Below are 24076 nucleotides of genomic sequence, written 5' to 3' on the forward strand. Positions count from 1 at the left end.
GTTCTGTTTAAAATATATTTAGGCTGTATCCTCAGAAGAGGGCTTTCCTGAGGCATTTGCAAAAATGGTATAAAAAAATTAAAAATCTCATCAAATTTTCAAATCTGGCCTTTACAAAGAAGTAAAAGTAAGACCATCAAACCAGTATGGAAACAGTCACTGAACAGCTAATGTGGAAGTTTGAAAGCCCTTCTAAACTGGCCAGGTAAGCAGTTCCTAGAGAGGAAATACCAAAGGGAAGATACCACCCAGAGAAGGAGCTAAAACTGGTATATTTGCTGGGATCAGCACAGGTGTGTTGTGTGGTTGGTTGGACTTTACTAGCAGAAAAGGCTACCTTCCTGCCCTCAGGCTTAGAAGTCATAATTACCAAATTATGTTCAAGAAAAGTCAGAAACTAGGAATAAGCTTTTTAACAAGAAGAACAGTCCTCATCTCATGTGGACACCTGTCTTCTCCCTATATACATCTAAAGCTCTTCCACACTCACTCAAAATATGTTTTTCCAGGGTAAAAGAATCCTCTGGAACAGATTTTGGGGAATCTGAGGGTTATTTAACTAATGACTGATTTGACAATATTTGCTAATAAATAGTGGTTTTTAAAATCACTATTTTGTACCAAAAAGCCATTACATAAATTATGTTACTATTGTTATTTCTACCCCCTTCTAAGGAAGGGGGAAAAAAATACTAAAATCTGTTTTTGGCATTACTGTCTTCCTTTTAAGTAAATATATAAGGTAGAAAATCTAGCAAACAAATACAAAAATAATACAGTTGTAAGACTGCAATGATTTGGCGAATTGTTCATTTTTATAATACAGGCTTCTCTGAGATATTGATTGACCTTTATTTCTTTTCCAAGACTCTTTGTATTTGTGCAAGGGTATAATTATCTATGAGAAGTTTTCCTTATCCTTTTCCAGAGTACAGAATAATTCATTTTAATGGCCTATATTTTAAATGGTGTCTTACAAAACAGCTCCCCTTTACAATTTCTGTTAGTGCAGACGATTACATTTATCTGTTTACCCATTTATGGTGTCATTGGTTGTACATAGAACTTTTCATAGAACCATATAAGTCAACATGGCAAGTTTCTGACACTCCCCAAGGACTTCATACTTTCTGTGGGAACATGCCCTTTTCAGCATTTCTTCATCACAGTTAAAAATTAGCATGCTGAGATTAAACATTGATGTAAAAAAACCATAAAAGGAGCATGAAAGAACAAAATAGTTATAAATTAGGCTTGTATATTTTGTGGCTTGATTTCCCACTGGGTCTGTGTGTGTGTGCATGTGTTACTCACAAGTAAAAATATTAAAAACAAGAAAAAATAGAATAAGAGACAAAAATAAAAGAATAAAAGATGACAAGGATGACAAGAACCAAATGGGACAAAAAAGAAACAACCGCACACAACAAAAGGGGGCTTTACTCACCCTTGCCAAAGGCGAGAAGCAGTGAAATAGAAACTGGGAGATACTATTATGGAGCATGCACAAAAGGCAAGTTTGTCCAATCATTGCAAGCTGTGTTGTACCACTACTTGACTCATATTCTGCGACTGCACAGTTTTGAAATAATGTAATGAAAGGGTGGAAATTAGAGGCTTCTGCAGACTAGTGACAGGCATCACCTCTGCAACTCGGTTGGACCATGGGCTTCAAGACTGGACAGGTGGGCTCTACAGGTTTCAAGTCTACTTCATGTGATATTTGGCTTCAATCCACCCTCCCTGTTAAAGAACAAGGCTCCAGATTCCCCATTTTTAAACTAGGATGTAGATCAGGTGGAAAAAGGGTCTGCGAGCTCACGATACGACAAATCAACACTGCTTTTATTACAATTTTTTCCCTGCAAGCAGGACTTTACACATTTCAGAGTTGGCTCTGTAGAAGGGAAATTCACGCCCAGACACTGTACTCTGTCTCCTTTTGCGAACACGAGTACTATAGTCTGCAGATGATTCAGAGACCAAGAACGTTTCCCTGCAAGGAGGAAAAAAGGGAAGCATACATCAAACTAATCTCATCTAATATGTAGCATCCACTGTGTCTGTGCTGGGAGCCATCCTCTGTATATACAATTAAGTTTTGAGGCAATACGTAACATCCTTTCTGTTGTCTCATGTAAGATAGGTTTTTTTTTAAAAGTATTTTGAGGGTCCTGATTCTCCAGTGGTGAGTGCCTCTTCAATATGCATGCTTTTAATTAAATAACACATGGAACATCACAGTTCCTTCCTTTTCCTACTAACGCTCCTCTGCAGAGTAATTTAAAGGGGAAGAAGGGAGAGTAATTTGGGTAAGTGTGTTTTCAAGCATCTGTTTGTCCAGTTTATACGTAACAATTTTAGGTGGACGTTAAAAAATATCCTCGGTGTGTAATCTGTGAAGAGAGCCTGTATATATAGAGCAATAGGTATTTTGTGGAGTCTTACTTTTGGGGGGGAAACAGTAGCTGATGTTGGCTCAGTAACCACTTGTAATGGAGAAGGGAAAGGAGAAAGGGCACGGATCGGCCCCTTGCTAAAACAACCCCATTGAAACATGGCCAGCACCACAACTAAATTAGCAAGGGAAGTTGTCTCGAAGGGAGCCCAATTACTTTCTCAATAGGTTGATCTGCAAACCTGCCTTTCCATCAGAGAAGGATGTTAGTAAAACAGGCCAAGTTATTGATGTACCCTGTCTAAAAGTTGAGACGGAGAGAAGGAATGAACAGGAAATTAAATTTTATAGTTTGGGTTTATCAAAGGAAGAACAAATCTTACCTACTGAGTGAGTTTTAAGAGTTTCTCAAGCAGGTCTGTCTGTCTGTCTGTCTTCCGTTCTTTCTTATCCTGCCTTTATTATTTTTATAAATAACTCAAGGTGGGGAACTTACCTATTATGCCTTCCTCCTCCTATTTTCCCCACAACAACCACCCTGTGAGGTGAGTTGGGCTGAGAGACAGCAACTGGCCCAAGGTCGCCCAGCCGGCTTTCATGCCTAAGGCAGACTAGAACTCACAGACTCCCGGTTTCTAGCCTGGTGCCTTAACCACTAGATCAAACTGGCTCTCTTAATATTGTCTTAATATTGTCATCTATAAATGCCTCTCCTAGAAGTTTCTCTGCTCTCCATGATGTAATTAGCTAATCGTATACATAGGGTTATACAACAATCTGACCCCATAATCCTCTTCCTCCCACTGGTCCCATCACATGCCTCCAATCAAAATTGTCAAAGAAAGGAGGGGTGCTTTGGGGAAACATGAATATATGTCTGAAAATTACAACCCCCCCCCCCCCACTTCTTCTAGCATTAGTACAGCCATCTGGCTTAGAATTTTATGGATATTTTTTTAAAATTGATACTGTATGCTTGAAGTTTACATCATGGTGTGAGTTCCTAACAAAACAGATGGTTTAGTGTCTGAACTGACTCTCTTTTGAAGTTTGATCTGTGGTGATCCTTCCATATGCAAGACCCTGCTTAATCCTCTGGGAATTGTGATAAACATTACATGCTTCACCTATAGATACATGTGTTGGAAGTCAGGAACAACACCTGCTGCAATATTCACAGTGGAAATGTCATGATTACTTAGAAGAGATGTAAATATTTTAAAGCAAAATAAAGTAGTATTCATAGCAATGTCTAAGATTATTTTGGTTTTGGATTCCATAGCTGTGAAAAGCATTTGTCTTGGCTTAAACTTTATATCTAGCTTACCTGTAAGAAGCTTGATCCTCTACAAGCTGCAGACACATGAGCATAGGACCTAAAGAAAATCTTGCATGAATGTCAACGTGCGTGCCCAGTTCTATGTCTGACTGACTTTTGAGTGTGGCTTGAAAGAAGGAAGTATCCAATTCTGTTTGGAAATCAGAAGTCAGTGCAACTCTGTGTTGGGGAAAAAGAACAAAGCAATACTGACACCAGTGAGAGACTATTTTTCTTGAATATTGCTTTCTACTCTAGAAAAATGTAAGAAGATTCCTTGTGGATCAGAATAAATATCAGTCTGAACTAGGAGCCTATTTCCCATAATGGCCAGATGGAGATCACCAAGCAGGACGTGAGGGCAACAGCCTTCTCCTGCTATTGTTACCCAGGAACTGCTATTTAGAGAAATGCTGTCTCTGATCTGGCCAGCATCATCTGGCCATCTTCCATGGTATTTATTGTAACATCAAGATTGTTTTGTGATGTAATTACTACATTAATTAGGTAAAGGTAAAGGTTTCCCTTGACGTAAAGTCCAGTCGTGTCCGACTCTAGGGGGAGGTGCTCATCTCCGTTTCTAAGCTGAAGAGCCGGCATTTGTCCGTAGACACTTCCGTGGTCATGTGGCCGGCATGACTGCACGGAATGCCGTTACCTTCCCGCCGAAGCGGTACCTATTGATCTACTCACATTTGCATGTTTTCGAACTGCTAGGTGAGCAGGAGCTGGGACTAGCAACGGGAGCTCACCCCGCCGCGCGGTTTCGAACCGCCGACCTTCCGATCGGCAAGCTCAGCAGCGCAGCGGTTTAACCCGCAGCGCCACCGCATCCCTTACTACATTAATTATATATTATTAATTAATTATGAAATAAATTGGATTGATTTGAATATAAGAGAAAAAGTAGTTCAAAATAAGGATAGAATGCCCTTTGGTTATCTTATAATTAAAGGAAGAGTCCTACTGGATCATAAATGCTTGATTGGTTATTTGGAATCTTCCTTATTCCTTGAGGTCATGAGTCAAATAATGATCAAATGTCGTATCTTCTGTTTAGCTTAGGCCAGTTGCTTTCATTGTAGAATCTAGGATGCTATTAAAAAACCAAAAACAATGGGCTTCATAGCTGGAGATAGATTTATGTATGTATATATGTATGTATGTACACACACACACATTTATTTGCGGCCCATCTTACTCAGAGAGCGACTCTGGGTATTTACATAACATAAGAATAAAACATTAGTTAAACTACAGTAAAACAAAACCGTACAATAAAAACTATCTTCTTAATAAATACGTTGTTACCATGGGCAATGATCTGGTAAATTCTCCTTGGCGTGACATTAAATAGGATTAACTCTATACGTTTCCCAGTCTGTTGGACAATGACTCCCAGAATTCCATACAAGCATGGCTGTTCAGCAGGAATTCTCAGAGTACTGTTCCACTTCATCTGGAGGGTACCATGTTGGTGAAAACTTCCATGATAAATAATGAGGACACCTCAACAGAGAAAGTGTGGCCAGCCTTTTGAGCAAGTTGCTGTCAATGGCTATATAATAGGCATAACCAGAGAACAGAATATCCCTCCTACAGATTTTCATGAGTTGATATAAAGGCTTAGTTTCATGAACTTTGCCAAATTCACTGTTTAGAGGTGAAATTGGTTCCTATTCACATACCTTGTTTTGATACTTGTAATGAGTTCCTGGTCCCACAAATTCATGTTGACATCAGCTGAAATATCTAAGCCAAGTCCAACTTGAAGAGTAATCACAGCTTGCAAGCCAGACTGAAGTGGGACTGCCTGGAGCAATAATATTCCATTACTGGATTGTTCAAGTGTTGCCTTGGACATAGACAACACAATCATCTATAGGTATATAGCCATTCCAAAATAAATCTAAGTTCAATGGGGCTTATTTCCAAGTACAGATATAAAAATTCCCAAGGTGGCCTATTCTTAAAGATGTACTATAATGGGAAAAAATAATAGAGCTGTCATAAATATCCTATAGGACTAATACCTGTTGATGATCCACCAACAGCAGATTCCCTTTGACCACATTTATAGGCTCTTCTGAGCTCATAAAGACTTTTGATACTAGATCTGAATATCCATCAAAGAAGGTCACTGGCTGCAACTGGACATCAAGCAACATGGCAGACATGCCAGCTTTGAAATCCTGCTGTCCCTCAGCTGGGTCTCCGCCCAACAATCCTTCAAGCCCTTTTGCTTCAACCACCACCTGCAGGATGCACAGAAAAATCAAGTGTGATACACAGATTCTTCTAATTCATTCATTCATTCATTCATTCATTCATTCATTCATTCATTCATTCATTCTTCAAATTTCTATCACGGCCTATCTCTCCCAAAAAGGGGACTCTGGGCGGTTTATATTTATATTTTGGTATGTTTTAAAGGATGTGTAACCTCTGCTTCCAAATTTCAACCAGGCAAACCCACTAAATGCCATCTTTAGATCTTTGGCTGATGCCTGCTAGCTTTTTTTCTACTGATGGCTAAAGCATATGAAAAGCTTTGAGAAAAAACAAGAACACAGGATAACTTTCTTCAAGCAGCTATTGTCTAGACATACTGGATTACAACTTCCAGCATCCAAGACTATTCACTGTGGTGGGTAGACTTCATGAGAACTGGAGTCCAAAATATTTAGAAGGCTCCAAAATGAGGAAAGAAGACTCAAGACAAGTGCCAGATCAGGAGTACAAAAGTTGCCACTAAATTATAATGTTTAATATGATAAAAAGGCACATTATTCCCCTCTACTTTCTAGAATATCATCCCCAATATGCCACTCAGACCAATGTAAATTGGCCTGAAAAAAAAATCTGCACCACTATTCTATAGTTACTCAAGCACTTTAAAATCCAATTAATTGCAATAAAATAGTAACATTATTTCAAAGCTGATTGGATGATATCCAGGCAGTTAATTGTCTACCTGGTATCTAGTTAGTGAGTATAGACAACCACTCGGGGCCTTTGGGGAAATCTTAGAATGACTATGGTTATCTGGCCTTAGGGCTGTAATAAACTTGATTTGATTTGACTATGGATGGAAATGTATCCTGTAGACACTTAAGTAGCTACCAGAAGGTGACTGGTAGCTTTCAGAAATCTTTAGAATTGCCTTGAACAGGAGAAGAGACTTTGATCAACAACATAAACCATCAGACCTGAGCTGCTTGGAGCTGGTGGCCATGACTTTCAATATTGAAATTAGTGGTGCTCTTTTGAAGGAGACCGAAATTTGAGAACAAGAGTTCCACGCCAAAAGTAGAAAATGCATCTTCAGTGACTGAAGGAAAGAGAAAGGAGACAGAACTCACTACGAAGGCCTGTTATGAGCCCTCACACAAAAAACAACTTCATCACCTTTTCAAATGCTTTCCTAAAGGGAGGACCACATGGAATGTATATTGTAGTGCAGGAAAATACACATTTTTGGCACCAGGGGCAATTCTTTTATTATTTTAGGTGGCTGCAGACAGCAGTAGCGTGGGCAGTGGCATCATGATGTCATAGAAATGGGTGGATTTTTAAAGACCATTTGTATATTTTATGTATCTCTTGGAAGTTCTGTCTCTCCTAAGCACAGATTTTTTGTTTATTTTGTTTATTTATTTATGCTGAAAATCAACAAGAAACCATGCCTTTATTGCTTGGGTGCAGGATTTATGGGAGCAGTGAAATTTTACAAAAGGGGCTCAGGGGCATATGCAGCCAGCCCAGGGCCAGGGTGCTGTGTTAGAGCACTGAGACCCTACAGTTGAGTGATGAATGCAGACGTGTGAACCCATCTCAACTACTACATCAAAGTCTTTCATTTTGGAGAGTGATCTCACATAAAAGTATCCCTAGCAGGCAACAGAGCTATTTAGGACGTCAGAATGCAGATGGGGGGCTTCTTTTGCCGATATGCAACACCACAGTTCAGAAAAAGGCATGTATTTAAAATGTCTTTGCTGTGATTCTTTTATGCCATAATAACCATAGTATTATGTATGGATGAAATTGCCTTTGACCTTTACTTTATGATAACCATATTTATGATTACGGCATGTAGCATGCTCATCCATAGAATAAAGAATATATAATAATAGTTATTTAGGGAACTGACAAGAAATAAGGGTGTTCTTGAAAAATGATTACATGTACTTTGCTTTCCTCCTGTGCTTGAGTGGCATCAGTCTTTGAATAAGTGGTGCCAATGGCACCATATAGCCAACATTCATCTTGAAAGGACTAAGCATGGTCAGCCCTGATTAGTACTTGGGTGGGAGAGTATCAGAAAATTCCAGGCTCAGACTAGGCTGGGTAGTAATAAAAGGGGAAAATATCTTGGAAGAAAATGATGGCAAGATGAAGTTCCATTTAATTGCTAAGAAAATTACACAGACATGTTCCAGGAAATCATCAATACTGTAGCTGACTTCAACTTAAAAGAAGTCCTTACTTTATGGTTATCTTATAAATCACATTTGTATAATTCTTCTCCTTGAAATGTTTTCGTGTATATATTTGGAGTTGGAGGTTGTGTTGGTTCATGGCACACAATTGTGGTGCTCTGATATCTTAGTGTGTATTTTACCACATTGCTATAGGAGGCCTCCATAGGTATTTTTGAATATCAAGGGGTTTTTCCTTCATTTTGTTCTGAGAGATGATTAAATAGTACTGCATTATTCACCTGCTAATAATCCTGAGAAGGAGATGGAACTGCCAGCTTGGAGTGAGAAGTAGTAGTAATTGTTTATCCGTGGATCCTTCAAGACATCTTTGATCATCTGCCTGGATCAGAAGGAGAGATGGAGAAAAACAGAAGGACGTGATGGAGGAACTGAAGCAGACAATGTCAATAAAAGAGCAGCTGCATTTATTAACATTTTAGCCAACATGTTCTGTCCTCTAATTCCTGCTCCCCATGTATTTCTTTATGAAAGAAGAATGTGCTTGGCTATTTCAGTCTCATTGTGCTAAGGAGTGTTTCTCAACCTTAGCAACTTTAAGGTGTGTGGACCAACACCCAGAATTCTGGGAATTGAAGTCCACACATCTTAAAGTTGCCAAGGTTGAGAAACACTGGGCTAGAGAATATGTTTACCTGATACCTATCTTACAGTATATGATGGGGGATTTATTTTGTTTGTGTGTGTTTTACTTCTCTGCATCATTCTGAATCTCACTGTAACATCGGTCTCCTGGCCACTGTGGACTAATGGGAAGTTGAATTACCGTATAGGAATTACTGAAATGCCCCAGCACAGATCAGAGATTCTTAGAACCTGACTTCAGCGAATGCCTAAAATTCAGATTCCAAGGAAATGCAATTATGGGAACAGCAAATATTTCTACCATCTCAAAGGACAGTTATCAGCAGTGAGCTAGAAAATATGCTGTTGGACTAGTTGATCAAGATATAGCCTAACATAAAGGTGATTCGTATGAAATTGCACCTCCAGCAGCAGAATTATCATTGAGAAGTTTTATTGGTTTTATTTAACTGATTGAAGGAAGAGGTGAAAAGAAATAATATTGGTTATCGTACAGAGATATCATTAGATATAATTTTATCTAATAATGTTCAGTATATTATACCTGGTTGGATGATGGTGAGAATATACAATGCCTAGAATTTTGGACAATATAAATCTTTGCATTTCTGGTGAAAGTTGTCTGGCAGCCAACAGGACATTGATGAAGTCCATCAGTGAGGGATCATTATCCAAGAGGATTTCTGCAGCAGCCAGCCTTGAAGCCCTGGGGTAGTTTCTCTGAACTTGATGGAAAATGCGTCTCGTTGCTGTTTTAACCTGGTGCCAGAAAGCAGATACAGACTTTCAATTTATTTTTTTAGTGCAGTGACAATTATTAATTTGATTTGCATGGCAACTTTTCTTCCGTCCAACTGAGCTAGAATCCTTGACGTGTTAGTTTGCTATGTTTCAAGAGATTGTTAAACTCCAGTTTCTACCAGATGCACATGGCAAAGGGCAAGGGATAATGGGAGCATTATTGATTTATTAGATATTTTTAAACTCCCACTTTTAGTTTGGTCAAATCAAACTAAAGCATACAGCAGTGTATGTATCTAATGTTCCCAACTATTTTCCCTACAACAACCCTGTGACTGGTTCAAATGCAGTTAATAGCATCATGAAGGCCATACACTATCCACTTCTAACAGAGCTGTTTTCTGAAGTTCTACAGTCCCAGGAAGACTATGCCAAATACTTTGTTCAAAACAATAACACTGTCATTTACGGCCACTATTCAAAGTCTGAGACTCTTTGAATCTATGTCACTACAATTCTCATAACCCCAGCTAGCAGCTGCTGATCTGTTGTGAATCTGTCTCTAGATTCAACCCGTAGGAGAAGCAAAATAAGTTTGGTCAAGAAGAACCATGCAAATTGGATGGAAAGAACAGAGCCTGTGGAAATGGAATTAATTTCTGATCTAAGTCAAGAAATGAAATGATCAAATTATATAGCTTCTGGACTTCCTGGCAGAGAATAGCTGCAATGTTTCATTAAAGCACTGGTTTTAAAGATTAATTCTTAGAAATTAATTTATTAATTTATTAACTTTAGTAATAGGACATCCCATACCATGCTTGAGATGTGTTGTGTAGCATATCTCTTTAATGCTGTCACTGCTGCAGCTGAGACCGCTGGTGAGCCTTTCTCTGCATAATGCAGAAAGGTGGGGATGGATTCTGGGAGCAGAGCACTTTTCAGGGACAACAGGTACATCACCTTCTCAGAGTCCTTCTTGGAGCTTTGAAGTTTTTGCAAGATGTTTTCCTTTGCAAGCCTGACATCCTGATTTATTTGAGAGATGGAAAAAAAAAAGAACCGAAAGGAGTGACTGGGACATCAGTCAAAACTCAGATTGGCAAGCAGAAGAGGAAAGGAGAGTATCAACTCACCTGCAGCTCACATAGATTCATCTGACACAATTTGCCCACAAGGCTGCCAACGATAATGTTTCCTGTTTCCCAGATGTTTTTGTTTAGGTTTTTCCTGTTTAGTTTTTCCTATGAGAGAGAGAGAGAGGCCATAGCAAAGGATGTGTCTTTGTTTAACTGTGTATTAAAGAGGATTGCCATTTTGAACTGAGGTGAAGAATGGTGGAGAACTTAAGGGCTTTCCTGCATTCAACATTTGACCAAGATGATGATACTTGCTGTATCAAAATTCTCTGGTCTGGATGTCCTCCAGTGGTGTGAACTTCAAATTCCAGAATGGGAGATGGTCATTTGGAAGATGCCCATGTTGACAGAACCTAGCAAATCTTGACTTGATCTCCAAAGAGCTAAACACAGTTGGACCAAGTTAGTACTTGGATGGTGGACCACCAGAAAATTCAAGGGCTGTAGGGTAAACCAGGAAATCAAAGAAACATCCCAGAACACAGCAAGGCAAATCTGATTTGCTGCTAAGAAAACTACATGAATGTATCCATGGAGTCACTAGGAGCTCAAAGGAGTCTTTATCTTTGTAGTTCAGAAAGACTATTTTATGGCAACAAGCACCCATAAACAACTCAATATCAACCTGGCAAAAGTCTCAGGTGGACCACACAGTGCACTGTCCTATTCAACAGTTTTATACAGTATATGATTTGGATGAAAATGTGGAAAGGTTGCATATGTCATGAAGCTAGGAAGAGTAGCTGGTATCATAAAAACAGAATAAAAATTTGTAATGAACTTGGCAAACTGAAAACACTGGACTGAAACCAACAACATGAAACTCAAGAAGCTTATCTCTGGATTATAATAAGGATTCCAATCAAATTCTGTGGTAGACACCATGTTTTAAGTTGAACACTGTCATAGTGGAAATTATCCAGAGCATGGTGATCAGGATGGCGTGAGATGTAAAAATGTTATCCTATGAGCTAGATGTGCTTGGTCTGAAGAATGTCAACAGAAAGATAGCAAACAATCTTCTTCTACATGAAGACTGAACTGTAGAATTTGTTCTTTTCTTGTCTTGAGCAGACCAACTAGAACCAATTGCTAAACATTACAAGGAAGCACATTTCAGCAGACCATTAGGAAAATAACCTAATCATAAGAAGCATTTTTCAGATTCCCTTGAGACACAGGGAGCTCTCCCATCACAGGAAATGTTAAACTGGAGCTGGACAGCTGCCTGTCAGAGATGTTATTCTATATTTTGTGCAGTGAAGTTCTGACTTGTTTAATTAATCAACCTCAGTATCTCTATGACATGGATTAAATCATTTTCTTTCAATGCAGACAGCTCAAATATTCATCAAAAGGCCATCAAGCATTGAATACAAAGTGTGTGTGCATACATGAGCCAACCAGAGAAGAATCAGTGAGGTTATTCTATTTCTATCAAATTCATGTATGAATCGAATCTGTATGCCATTCTTCTGCAGTCCTGCTTAATATAGTTGCTGCCCTGTAACTTAGGCATCTCACAGCCACATCCAAATCTTTGCCTAGCTCAAATAATTAACTAATTAATTCATTTTCATTCATTCATTCATTCATTCATTCATTCATTCATTCATTTCATTCGTTCATTCATTTCATTTATTAATTCATTCATCATTCATTCATTCATTCAAAAGTGAAAGGAGATACAAGCAAGATGGAAATGTCAAGGTATGGAAATTGCAGTACAGAGAATATAGTATCAGAAATGACTTGGACTTACGAGCACCAGACGCAAAAGCTCCCTGGAAGGCCGGGGAGACAAAGCTGCAGCATACAGAAAGTTTTCCAGCAAGGATGTTTGCTTTTTGCCCTGCAGATCCAAAAATTCAGCCACGGCTATTAAGGAAGGTTTTGAGTGGGCAGCTACTGCAGCTTCAATGTAGAAGGGTCTGAAAATGGGGTAAGACAAAAATGGCTTCAAGTGTTGGGATGGCCAAGGATAGAAGGGACACAAAGAATTATTAAGTGCAGGGATGTCTGCAGGGTAGTAAAAAAGTCACGATGGTGGCCACAAGTATGGCATCAACATCTCATTGTATACACATGAAAAGGGGGTGGGAGTTTGATCACATGGTTGTGGGCTTGAATTTTTTGACCCCTCCCTGCAGATACCCTTTAAATTACTGTAAAAAGGAATAGCAGTACTTTGGATGATCCCAGGAAAGTGAAAAAAATGTTTTTCCTTTAATTGGTTTACTTACAACATATTCTCTGGAGCTTTCTTCAGTAATACAAGAATATCTTTCTTCTTGGCACTACGCAGCATCTGCACAACTCTGGAAAAATGCCAAGTAGTTGATGCTTTTGAGGGATCCAGTTTGATCTTCTTTTGGGCAAATGTTTTCAAGGAGGATCTGAGCTAAAAAGAACAAGAAGGATTTACAATGCCCTGTAGCTAATCAAACACTTGCTACTTCTACCACTATAAAAATAAGATATATACAGGGCCGCAACCAGGGGGGGCAAGTGGGGCATGTGCCTCGGGCGCTGCGCTGCGGGGGCACCAAAATGAGTGAGCCATAAGGGGCGCGGAATCCATGTTTGCCCTGGGTGACACAGTCCCTAGTTGCAGCCCTGGATATATATACCCTTATCAACAATTCATACTTAGTATTCAGACCAAACAAATCTGCATTATGTGTGAACATGTGAAATGTTCTGAGACAGGAGTTGGCAGGGTCAAAAAAGTCAAGATGGCAGCTGTGACTGCACAATCAAAGCCCTTTTTTACTTGTGTCATATTTGCAATCGATGGAAAAAAGGGTCAGAGCTTCCAGTGATGGTTACCATGTTGACCTTTTTAACTTCCCTTTTGTAGATTCCCCTGTGTTCTGAGGAGGTTCATCAGACAAGAATTGTAAGGATTATTCTGAACTCCTATAGTAATACAAAAACTACCTTTGCATCCTTTCTGATATGTTCAGAGTAATCTCTGCCAATTTATGTGAGATGATGTCAAGAGAAGCTTGTCCAAGGAAAGAGAAAAACCTATATTTATTCATATCCTATACAAGGGAATACATATTAGGGCTGTGCATACTTCAAAACTAATAGGGAAGAACTGCATTGACTCTCCTGCAAGTGAAGCACCTCTGTGCTATTCCTTACAGTAGCCTAAATGTGAAAAAAGTTGCTGCTCCTTGATGGAGTCACTTGACTAAAGTTACTTCAACTTTTAAAGCAGCAGCATCTTCTTCTTCAGGATCCCATATAGCCCTGTAAGAAGACCTGCATACTTTAATGAACAGTGGGGAGGACTATGCTTGCATTTGTGGAGTGTTTCCTCTACATAGTTTTTTGAAGGGTCCACAGCCCTAATCTATATGCTATAATATTTTTGTCTTAGGGTCAACTTGATGTTCTTGCATTGGTTTTCAACTCCCATTACTCATTGCTTGAAGATTATGAAAGGTGGATTCAACCTTAGCTAGAATGATGATCTACAGTAGACTTAGGTTAGAATTTATCTCTCACTCACTGTAGGGCACTCATTGCAGATCCTTTTGGAAGGCTTGCTTGTTAAGCTAATGGGCTGAGGTTTTCCCAGGACCGAATCCAGTATTTCCTGAAGATTCTTTCCAGATAATTCTTTTGATCCAGGCATTTGAGTCAGAAATTCAAGATGTTGCCTAGGGAGAGAAGGAAGAGACTGGGGATAGGGCCTTCGCCTTTAAACAACTCTTGCTTCTGATTGTCTTGTTGACTTTGCATGTTGTATTCATGGCATGAGAATTGCAATAAATGTTGCATTGTTGGGTACTTCTGATCAGGTTTGAAGACAGCTATGCCCTCTTCCAGAGTACTCCATTCCATTACCTTCCCTACTATTTTTTTTATTCCTCTTACAACAGTTAGTTATTACTGTATTTTCTGGCCACTGAACAAGCTTGGTCTTCATTTACTTGTTTTTGCACCCTCCCCTCAACTATGAGAAGATCCATTCTTGGAGAATTGAGCTCAGAATGATGTATTGTGGCTCACTGGAATTTTTGAAGTATTGAAAACATGACAATTTGGGACATTGAGGAAACTTTATGAAATAGGCATTCATTTAATTTTAGCTGATGGAGCACTTAGCCATATTTAGCTGACCTTGAAAAAGCTAACAAAGATCAGACCTGGTTAGTTTTTTGAATAGGAGATTTCCAGAGCATAACAGACCTATAGGCTACTCTGGCATGTAAAAACACATCCTGGAAGAAAGCAATAGCAAATCATGTATGTACTCTTGTCAAGAAGACTAGAGAATCTGAGCTCAATTAGCATTTTTATCTTTTATCTTCCATTCAGCAGCCAAGTCTTGTGTCCTCTGTGCCTTTCCTCACATTCTGGCTTCAGCCTTAATGAACTTAAGATGACATTTTCTAATGCCAGTCAACAGAGAGTCATTAGACTTTTCGAAAATGCCAACTGAATGAACCCATGCAGTATTAACCTGGAAGTGATATTGACTCCAGAAGAAGACTTTATGCTTTGACAGATTATATGATTTTCCTCAGACAAGGCTGACTTTATGAGATTTCCTTCCATAACATAATGGCCTTTACTTGTGGGATGCCACAGGAGTCCAAAAATCTGTTAAAAAAAACAGAAATGTTATCATATTGCATTCTCTGATAGAAGAGAATATTTGTAGCTCAGGATTGAACTGCGGAGTCTGTGGTGCTCTCTGAGCTTGGTTGTTGGCTTGCAGAGGTTTCATTACCTGACTAGGTAACATCATCAGTGCTCCACATATTACATTCTGGCAGGAAGAAATGGAGGAACTCAATCCACAGCTTGATTGATTGATTACATTAAAGTATTACTGTGCTAAATAATCAGTGTTAATGAATCTGGGTTTGGGCTGAAGAGTATGGTCAAGAATGTCTGATTTATGTTCTTAAAAGGGGCAGTGGCCAAGCTACACCAGCAGTGTCCTTGGTTTAGGAAATTATAGACTGATACCCAAACTAGTTGTGTTTCTTTCCTAGGAGATCATGGCGTTCCTCTTTAATTCTAGGAGGGGGATATGATGAATGTGCATGTGTGTGTGATGTAACAGCAGAAAGGGAGGCTCTAGAATATGAAAAATGGGATACAGCCTGGCTTCTCATATAACAACAGACCACATTAAATGGTATGATTAATTGCAATATCTTTATTCCAGAGTATATTTTAATTTGCTCCAAACAAGATTTGGAAGCCAAAAATAAACACTGGTTTAAGTATGCATACAAACCCGGGTGTGTTTGGCATAGGAAATCATAATCCTAGCTTCAGACATCATAGCAAGATAACATTTCTTGGTTAATTTTATCTGTGTGTCTGTGAAGGATGAATGAAATTTGAGAAATAGGCTACTGCACCAACAAGTTTTGTATTCACAGTAAACTAAGATAAACTAGAAATTATGTCTTGTGAAGGGGCCACAATAAGACATAATTTCTAGTTCTAATAGGCAGTTCTAATAGGCAGACTGTAGTATATCTGAAAGAGGTATAAAATATGAAGTGATAAAAAGAAATTGACTTGCTTTGTTAACTGTGCTGTATCCAAATTTTGGTCTTATGCAGCTCTGTAGGTCTTTTGTCTTCAAAACAGTATCCTTAGAGACAGCATAGGTAACTTGACAGCTCCCAGAAATGTCCTCCTAAACAATAAAAATGAATATACTGTGATTAAAATAGCAGATGTAACGTTAGCCCTTTATATAATTCAAACATCTGTCTTGTTTTATTTTTTTTTAAGACTTCACCTGTGAAGTTCTGGCTATTCTACATGTACTGTATTGGATTGGTTGTTATAAATCAATAAATTCAACTGGGTTGAATTTATGTTAAAATCCACTTTCTTCCAATGTGTTCCAGACTCAGAGATTCCTACACAAAATACAGAGCTGCCTGGAACTGATTCTGTAGGATCTGAAAGTACTTGCTCCTTGCAGTAAAATTAAAAAGGATGTCTGAGGAGGGCAGACCAGTCATGACTTGCTTCTGTATGAAAGGGCATGATTTGCCTTGTGATTCACACTGTAATTTTTGTGATTTTTGTTGTCATTGGGATTAGCAACCCATGTCAGTGATAAGTGCCCTTTATTCAGTGTTTACATTTTTCTGTTTCTGGAAGCATAATCTACAATGGTTATGTTGATTTATCATTGATGAGTTCATTTTCACCCTGGCTGCGGTTTATATGGGTGTTGTCATTTCTCGTTTTTTTATGTTTTACGCGGTTTTTAAAATATTGTTAGCCGCCCAGAGTCATGAATTTAAGATAAGCAGCCATATAAATGGAAATCAATCAAACAAATGAATGATCATTATGGATCATTATTGTTCAAGTCATTATGAAACTTGCCTAAATTGTAATTCCTGGCTTATTTCAATGTTTTTAGGAAAATGCTGGCTGGGGAATTCTGGGGGTTGAAGTCCACAATCTTAAAGTTGCCAAGGTTGAGAAACACTGCCCTATATTGTACCTCAGTCATTGTTCCAGAATGGGTCTGAAACTGGAGAAGGCTGAGAAGACCTCGCTTTAATTCCAACATTAAAGGATCCTCTTCTTTGTTTCCGTAGAAAGCTTCAGCCTACAAGATGAAAGCCAGCTTTTACAGGCATGCTTAGGAAAGAATAACAAAGTACACAAGAGATACATGGCAGGAAATAATGGCATGAAGCAGGAAGCACACCAAGAAAAGGCATTTTCAATCCACTGTAGCCACTCACTTCTTCTTCCTGCTCCTTCTCTTAATGTTGAGATTCCTACTTGGAGGATGGCTTTGTTTGGCTTGGACTCCAATCCTGGCTGGTAAGGGGAATGAGAGAAGCCAGACACTATTTTAATTTAAATCATCCTGCCTCAGAGTGAGAGTGGCACAAAGTTCAGCCAGTCAGAGGCCAACTCTGGGGAAAAATTATTTAAATTAAAAAATTGGCCACGGCTGCAGCCTCAGAGCTGTCTGGCTCCTCACTCTAGATCTGGCTGCTTGAAATACTCCCCCCACTGTTCAGCAGTGATGTCTTTCTATGGCTTGGGTGCACTCTGGCCAGCCATGGCACAACTGCAATATCTACCTATCCATGGTTGGAATTTGTGAACTGGGACAAGTATCCCTCACAAAGTGGCTGGCACATATTCAAGCCCTGGTCATCTGTCTTCAGGCAAAGCTTGCATAAGAAAGATCAGGCTGAGAAATGCTGAGAAACTTTTGGTTACATGAAGCTGCCTGGGTTTTTACTCATTAGAGGAATTAGCTGGGAATTTCAGGACCCATAATCTCAGTTGAAGTGGAGGGCAACTGGTTGGGGAAGACTGGATGGGAATATGGAGTAACTGATGTATAAGGACTGGTAGAATCAGGGGCTGCCCACTGATATCACTCTTACTCCCATTAAGAAAAGCAGGGTTTGGGCATTCTGAAGGGAGTGCCATCTTACTGAGATAAGCACCACAACTGCTTTGACTGTTGAAAGCTATGGTCTCAATGTGCAACTGAGGATGGAAGCCAAAAATCTTGCTTGGACACAAAGCTGAAGGGAAACAGCATGTAAACAAGCCTGTGTGAAAAAGGGTAGCAGGTGTAGGTACAGAAATATTTACATACCTTCCCATTATTCCAGTGGAGGAAAACTGGTTGCTGGAGTTCAGTAACATTCAGTGAGCCTTTTACAGAATGGTCATTGCTAATAGTCTGCTGCTGCTTTTCCAAATCACGATAGACACGTAAGTCATGGAGCTAAGTCCCCCAAATGGGCAGAAGAAAATCAGGAGGCTTCAGTTCAACAATAGCATTGTTAGGTGAACTCTGTGTCATAAAGCAGTATACAAGAATGCAGCATTCAAGCAAGAAGGTAGATCAGATGTAAAAAGAGAAGGGAAGGAAATGAGGAAAAAGTGCAGATATTCAGGCTATAGTCATATTTAGTCTTAGATGTAGTTTGGATTAGACCACAAATGGTCCAGTCAGAAGCAGGATGAAATGCTGGGATGGAGAAGTATCCAACAGTGCTCATCTTCCAATAATAAGCCCCATTGAGTTCAATGGAGCTAACAGCCAGATAAATGAGAACAGGATTGTGTTCTCATTCCTTTCTCTCCTTTTTCATCCAAACAGACCAGCTCTAAAAGCAGTGTCATTGTGACAGCGTGTCACCATTGTTCCATTGTAAAAAGTTTTATTATTGCACTTACTTCTATAAATGATGGTGTTAGACTTGTTAGTGCATTATATTTAATTAGTTTGCATTTAGCTAGTGTATTATAATTTATAAAATCTGCCTTGAGTTTTACTTCATGCTAAGCTATCCTTGTATTTGGCCAAGGGGGTTGTGTATGTGTATGTAATGCATTCTGGTATCTATATCAGAAAATACTGAATAGGTATGGAATAAATTATAATTAATATGGAACATTATATTTACTGCTGTTTAATAAATATTGAGGATGATCGTATCGACAGAATCCAAAGTAAAGGCAATGATGAGTGCCTGAATATAAGCTAAAATAATTTATAGCTATCACAATCAGTACAAAGGAAACAACTTCCATTGTCAATGGCCAGCATTCTTCAAGTATCATGTAATCTTAAGCTATATTCGGTAGAAAACCACTGGCCAGGTAATCAGCATATTTGACACATGGATACCATGTGTAGTAAATAAAGATATAAAAATATGTTTCCTCAAGGTAAGTTTGGATAGCATTTGTAGGGAAATGAGACTTGGCTAATCTCTTCTAAATCTACATGCTATTATTATCAATTTCAGTTATGATTACATAAATTATGTCCCCTGAAAACACTGGTGCAAAAGCCAAGTCTCGCTTTTTGGCAAATGGGTCTTTAGAAGCCTAGAGAGGACAGGAAGAAATAGGCCATCTGAGTGTACTTAAATAAAACCAAAGGGTCTATAGCAGGTTTCTCAACCTTGGCAACTGGGGAATTCTGGGAGTTGAAGTCCACACATCTTCAATTTGCCAAGGTTAAGAAACCCTGGTCTATAGAATGGCAGTGTCTTCCTCAGAAGCTTAAAACCAAGAGTGGAGAAGAGCAGGACTGACTTGGAGTTGTAGCAGTTGCTCGCCTGCATCATTGGTGTTTCTCCACAAGAGCTGCACATCAACGAAAGCTTCTGCCTGGAGCTTGCTTCCTTGCAAAGTTGGCCTCGACAGGAAACGTAATTGGTTATCTAGTGAGTATCGGTACTGATAGACAATTCCTGACCTGAAAGAAGGTGTTTCCAAGTTTCCTGTAAAAAAAAAAAAGTCCCACACTGACGTAACTTGAATGCTTTTAAATAAGATGTTGGGTCACTGACACTGTTCCATGAGAGAAGAATGGATGGCCTAGTTTCACTTATTTTACTAAGATGTGATGTATCTTAATCGTATGTTTATTGGGTAAGCTAGAAATGGTTGGCTTCACACAACAGGCTAAGCCATGAGCAAGCATTAAGCCGATAAAACACAACCTACACAGTTTAACATGATGTACTAAGCCACAGGGCTTTTTGGAAGAATGGCTGAAGTATCCTGCAACTTAGTTTTGTTTACTTCAGAAACAATGTATCAACATCTTACTGTGAAAACCACACTGAGTAAAATGCCTTCTCTAATTACTATCCATAGCTACTTAGTTTTAGGAGAAAATAGTACAGATGCTGAAAGAAACATCATGTACCTCCAAGTCAGCTTTTGGCAAAATCATGTCCTCCAAATGCTCTGGAACTCATCTGCTCTAATCCTAAGAAAGATGAGATCCAGCACATCTGGAGGTCAAGAGATTGGGAAAGGGGCATTCTGTGTGATCAGTGTGCCAAAAGTTTTGTTTATTAATAACAAATACTTCAGAGAATATGTTCTTGTGTGCGTGTATATATGCTATACTATATGAGAGCCAGTGTGGTATAGTGGTTATAGGTGCTGGATTTGAAGCCAGAAGGCCATGCCTTTTAGTTCTACCTTAGCCATGAAGCAACTGGGTGATGTTGGGCCAGTCACTCTCTCTCAGCCCTAGATAGAACTTACTGGCAAACCATTCCTAAAATATTGCCAAGAAAACTGCATGGACCCCACAGTGTCCCCAGGAGTCAGGATTGACAGGGTTTCTCAACCAGGGTTCCATGGAATCCTAGGGTTCTGCAAGAGGTCACTAGGGGTTCCCTGGGAGATCAGGATTTATTTAAAACAATACCTCAATTTCGGGCAAGGTAAGTTTCATTCTTTATTTTTAGTTTAGGAACACTGTTAATGCATACAGTATATACAGGCCTACACATGAAACAAATATAATAATTTTGTAACTTGTGGCCTATATTTGAGCCTGAATGTGCAGGGGTTCCCCGAGGTCTGAAAAATATTTCAAGGGTTCCTCCAGGGTCAAAAGGTTGAGAAAGGCTGGATTATAAGAACAACATAGATAATATATACAATAAACAAGACAGAAATTAATGTCTTCTCCAGAAGGATAGACATCAATCATTTCTGATACTAACAGACTAACATACTAAACTGGAGAGCCAGTTTGGTCTAGTGGTTAAGGCACCAGGCGACTGTGAGTTCTAGTCCCGCCTTCGGCATGAAAAATGGCTGGGCAACCTTGGGCCAGTCACTTCCTCTCAGCCTAACTCAGCTCACAGGGTTGCTGTTGTGGGGAAAATAGGAGGAGGAAGGCGTATTATTAGCTATGTTTGCCGCTTTGTTTCATGTGTAGGCCTGTATATACTGTACACATTAACAGTGTTCCTAAACTAAAAATAAAGAATGAAATAATAAAGGTGGGATAGAAAAATAAATAAATAATATAAACAAATAAATAAATGTTACAAATGTACAAAAGTATTCTTGGAAGTAAGTTTCATTGTTTTCAATAGGAGTCACTATCAAATAACTATGCTTAGATTACAGCTTTAGCATATTTAACAGCCCATTCCAGCCAACCCTGAATATATTCAGTCCCATTTATTTCATTGAAAGAGAGTCTGACTGCAATTCTATACTTTCTTTACTAGAATAAGTCCCAATGAATTCAGAAGTAAGGTCTGTCCAGTAGGCATGTAGAGGGCTGTACAGCATAGCTTAACTCTTTGGGTGACATTTGTCGTGTTAAAAATACTTTAGCTTGATTTGGCCACATCAGTTTTATTTTTCAAGATTTGTTGAGACCGAACAGTAAGCTTGACTCTCAGAGCCCCCTTACTAAATTAAACATTTCACTTCATCATGCAGTGATGTAGTTAGGATACTTATAATTTCTACCTTTTGAATGCTTTCAGTTGTTAATGAGCATTTCAATTAGGGATTTAGGTTTTATTTATTTATTTTATTTTCTGTCCCACCTTTATTATTTTTATAAACAAGGTGGTGAACATACCTAATACTCCTTCCTCCTCCTGTTTTCCCCACAACAACCACCCTGTGAGGTGAGTTGGGCTGAAAGAGAGGGACTGGCCCAAGGTCACCCAGCTGACTTTCATGCCTAAAGTGGGACTAGAACTCCCAGGCTCCTGGTTTTTAGCCCGTTGCCTTAACCACTAGACCAAACTGGCTCTGCCCAATTTTTCAATTTTCAATTCTGTCCAAAGTCCACAGCAAATCCAGGGACGATGAGCAAATAAATATGTATTGGCTGTTTTGAAAGTATCAAAAATAAGGGTTTCTGGATAGTCACAGGAAGCAACACGTGCTCGTAGTTTTCAGCAATTTTCAGAGGCAAAGTTTTTAATCCAGGGGTGTGAAACCAGAAACTTAGCTTTTCAATCTCGCATTACAGAGAGTGCCTGGCATCAGGGATCTGGAGTAAAAAAGTGACAATAATCTCCCGTCATGCTCAGTTTTCTTCTTTTTCTCTAAAACAATGCCCTCTCTTACCTTCTGCTGTAGCAGCTAAGAAAAAGGAAAGCCACCAACAGTACCGGAAAGCTTCTTGCAAGTTCATGGTGTGGTTTGTGGGTGCAAAATTGAATGCACCAACGAGCAGAGAATCCAGCAGGGAAGAGGGCAGGGAGGTCGTCCTTTCGACAGAGACTCAGCCGAGCCGAGATTCACATATCACGTAGGCACAGCCCTGACTTGCTTCCTATCCCCAAGTTACACATCACAGGGAAGAGCAAATGATTAATTACTAATAGCCACCCAACAAACGAAAAGCAAAAACCTTGAAGCCTCAAGTGTCCAGAGAAAGAGTGCTTCACGACAAAGTTGCAGATTTGAAAGAGAGCAAGCTCAGCTTCAGAAGCTGCCGGTGTCAGTCAGTCTCTCTCCTGAATGGGCCCTTTTTATTCTCTGCACAGCAACCACTGTGGGCTCCCCCCCACCCCACCATCCTCCTTTCATCCCCTTCTCCGTCTCAAGGGGGGAATTGACATGGAAACTTCGCAAGCTGTAAGAGGAGGCCTCTCCTTTGCCAGTTTTCACTCAGAGGCTCCCTGTGCCTCCCTCTTAAGACTGAAAAAAGAAAAAGGGTTTTTGGAACAAATGCCTTCAGGGAAAAGATGCCATCCCATCAGCCCAGCCCAGTAAATTTCATTATACTTCCTGCAAGCATTTTTTTTTAGGCCAGGGAAGAATAACATGTGATTGTCCAGGATGAAAATCTTTAGTATCCCTCATAGTCAGTTATGCTGGCTGGTGCTGGCTGTTCCTTCCCCCTTCTCCAAATCTGAGAGAGTTTGGGGTTCATTGTAGCATGTTTACACACCTCACAGGAGGAAAGCTGTGTGTCTATGGTGACAAAACATCTGAGTATGGTAGCACCTTTTCCGACTAACAAATTTTATTAAAAGGCATAAACAAATTTATTATTTGGAAAAGGTGATTCCTTCTAATTGTTTACACACCTTAGTAAGACAATAGCCAGTTCTTGTAGTCACATTAATTTGCTGTAGTAAGTTTAGGTGTTTTTCCTTCCCAATCAAATTTACAGCCCTGAAAAAAATATTCCCTTTGTTAGACCTGTGCAAAATGTTTCAATCTCAGGGACTTAGATGGAATTGGTGGTTGTATGTGTATAATATTACTTATTTGTTTTGGTTTTAAAAATACTGTTTAAAATAAGCTTTTAGTTTTATACCAATTCTCCAGCTGGAGGAGAAGAATCTTTCTTTCTGCATAGGTGATGTCTGTGCTGGTTACTCATGTTTGTGGGACAAGTGTATTCAGCACTGGCCAACTTGTACTGTAATTCTCACAAGCTGAAGACTCCTGGCCTTCTTTATGTATGAATGGACTCCATTTCAAAAGCAGTATGTCAGAGTGGATGTAAGGTGGAGTTAAACATTGTCTGTTTTGTTTGATCTCTGATGGCTCTTGATAAACTCTCCCATGGCCAGAATGCAAATACCTAAAACTGACTTCATGATCCAAAACCTTTTTG

General features: G+C 39.3%; 1 protein-coding gene across 1 annotated transcript; it reads right to left on the minus strand.

Annotated features, from left to right (window-relative positions):
• Window positions 1–1824: 1824 nt before the first annotated feature.
• Window positions 1825–22728, minus strand: LOC134500299 (microsomal triglyceride transfer protein large subunit-like). Its single transcript, XM_063307516.1, has 18 exons — window positions 22573–22728; window positions 19765–19952; window positions 18311–18442; window positions 17186–17293; window positions 16241–16357; window positions 15161–15300; window positions 14204–14354; window positions 12927–13084; window positions 12446–12614; window positions 10681–10788; window positions 10361–10573; window positions 9348–9562; window positions 8440–8540; window positions 6926–7047; window positions 5750–5971; window positions 5405–5529; window positions 3726–3896; window positions 1825–1996 (listed from the first exon to the last, which is right to left on the minus strand). The coding sequence occupies exons 1-18, from the start codon at window positions 22637–22639 to the stop codon at window positions 1849–1851; spliced, it is 2655 nt and encodes an 884-aa protein (XP_063163586.1). The 5' UTR covers window positions 22640–22728; the 3' UTR covers window positions 1825–1848.
• Between the last annotated feature and the right edge of the window lie 1348 nt (window positions 22729–24076).

This window comes from Candoia aspera, chromosome 6 (genome assembly GCF_035149785.1).
Source record: "Candoia aspera isolate rCanAsp1 chromosome 6, rCanAsp1.hap2, whole genome shotgun sequence".
Classification (NCBI taxonomy): Eukaryota; Metazoa; Chordata; class Lepidosauria; order Squamata; family Boidae; genus Candoia; species Candoia aspera.

What these genes read in the sequence shown, in the direction of transcription:
- LOC134500299 (XM_063307516.1), bottom strand. Translation starts at nt 22,639, where the DNA reads ATGAACTTGCAAGAAGCTTTCCGGTACTGTTGGTGGCTTTCCTTTTTC. An exon ending in ATTCTGGAACAATGACTGAG is followed by an intron (nt 16,358 to 17,185) that starts GTACAATATAGG and finishes TTTATTGTTTAG; the next exon opens with GAGGACATTTCTGGGAGCTG. An exon ending in ATTACAAGTATCAAAACAAG is followed by an intron (nt 3,897 to 5,404) that starts GTATGTGAATAG and finishes TCCCCAACACAG; the next exon opens with AGTTGCACTGACTTCTGATT.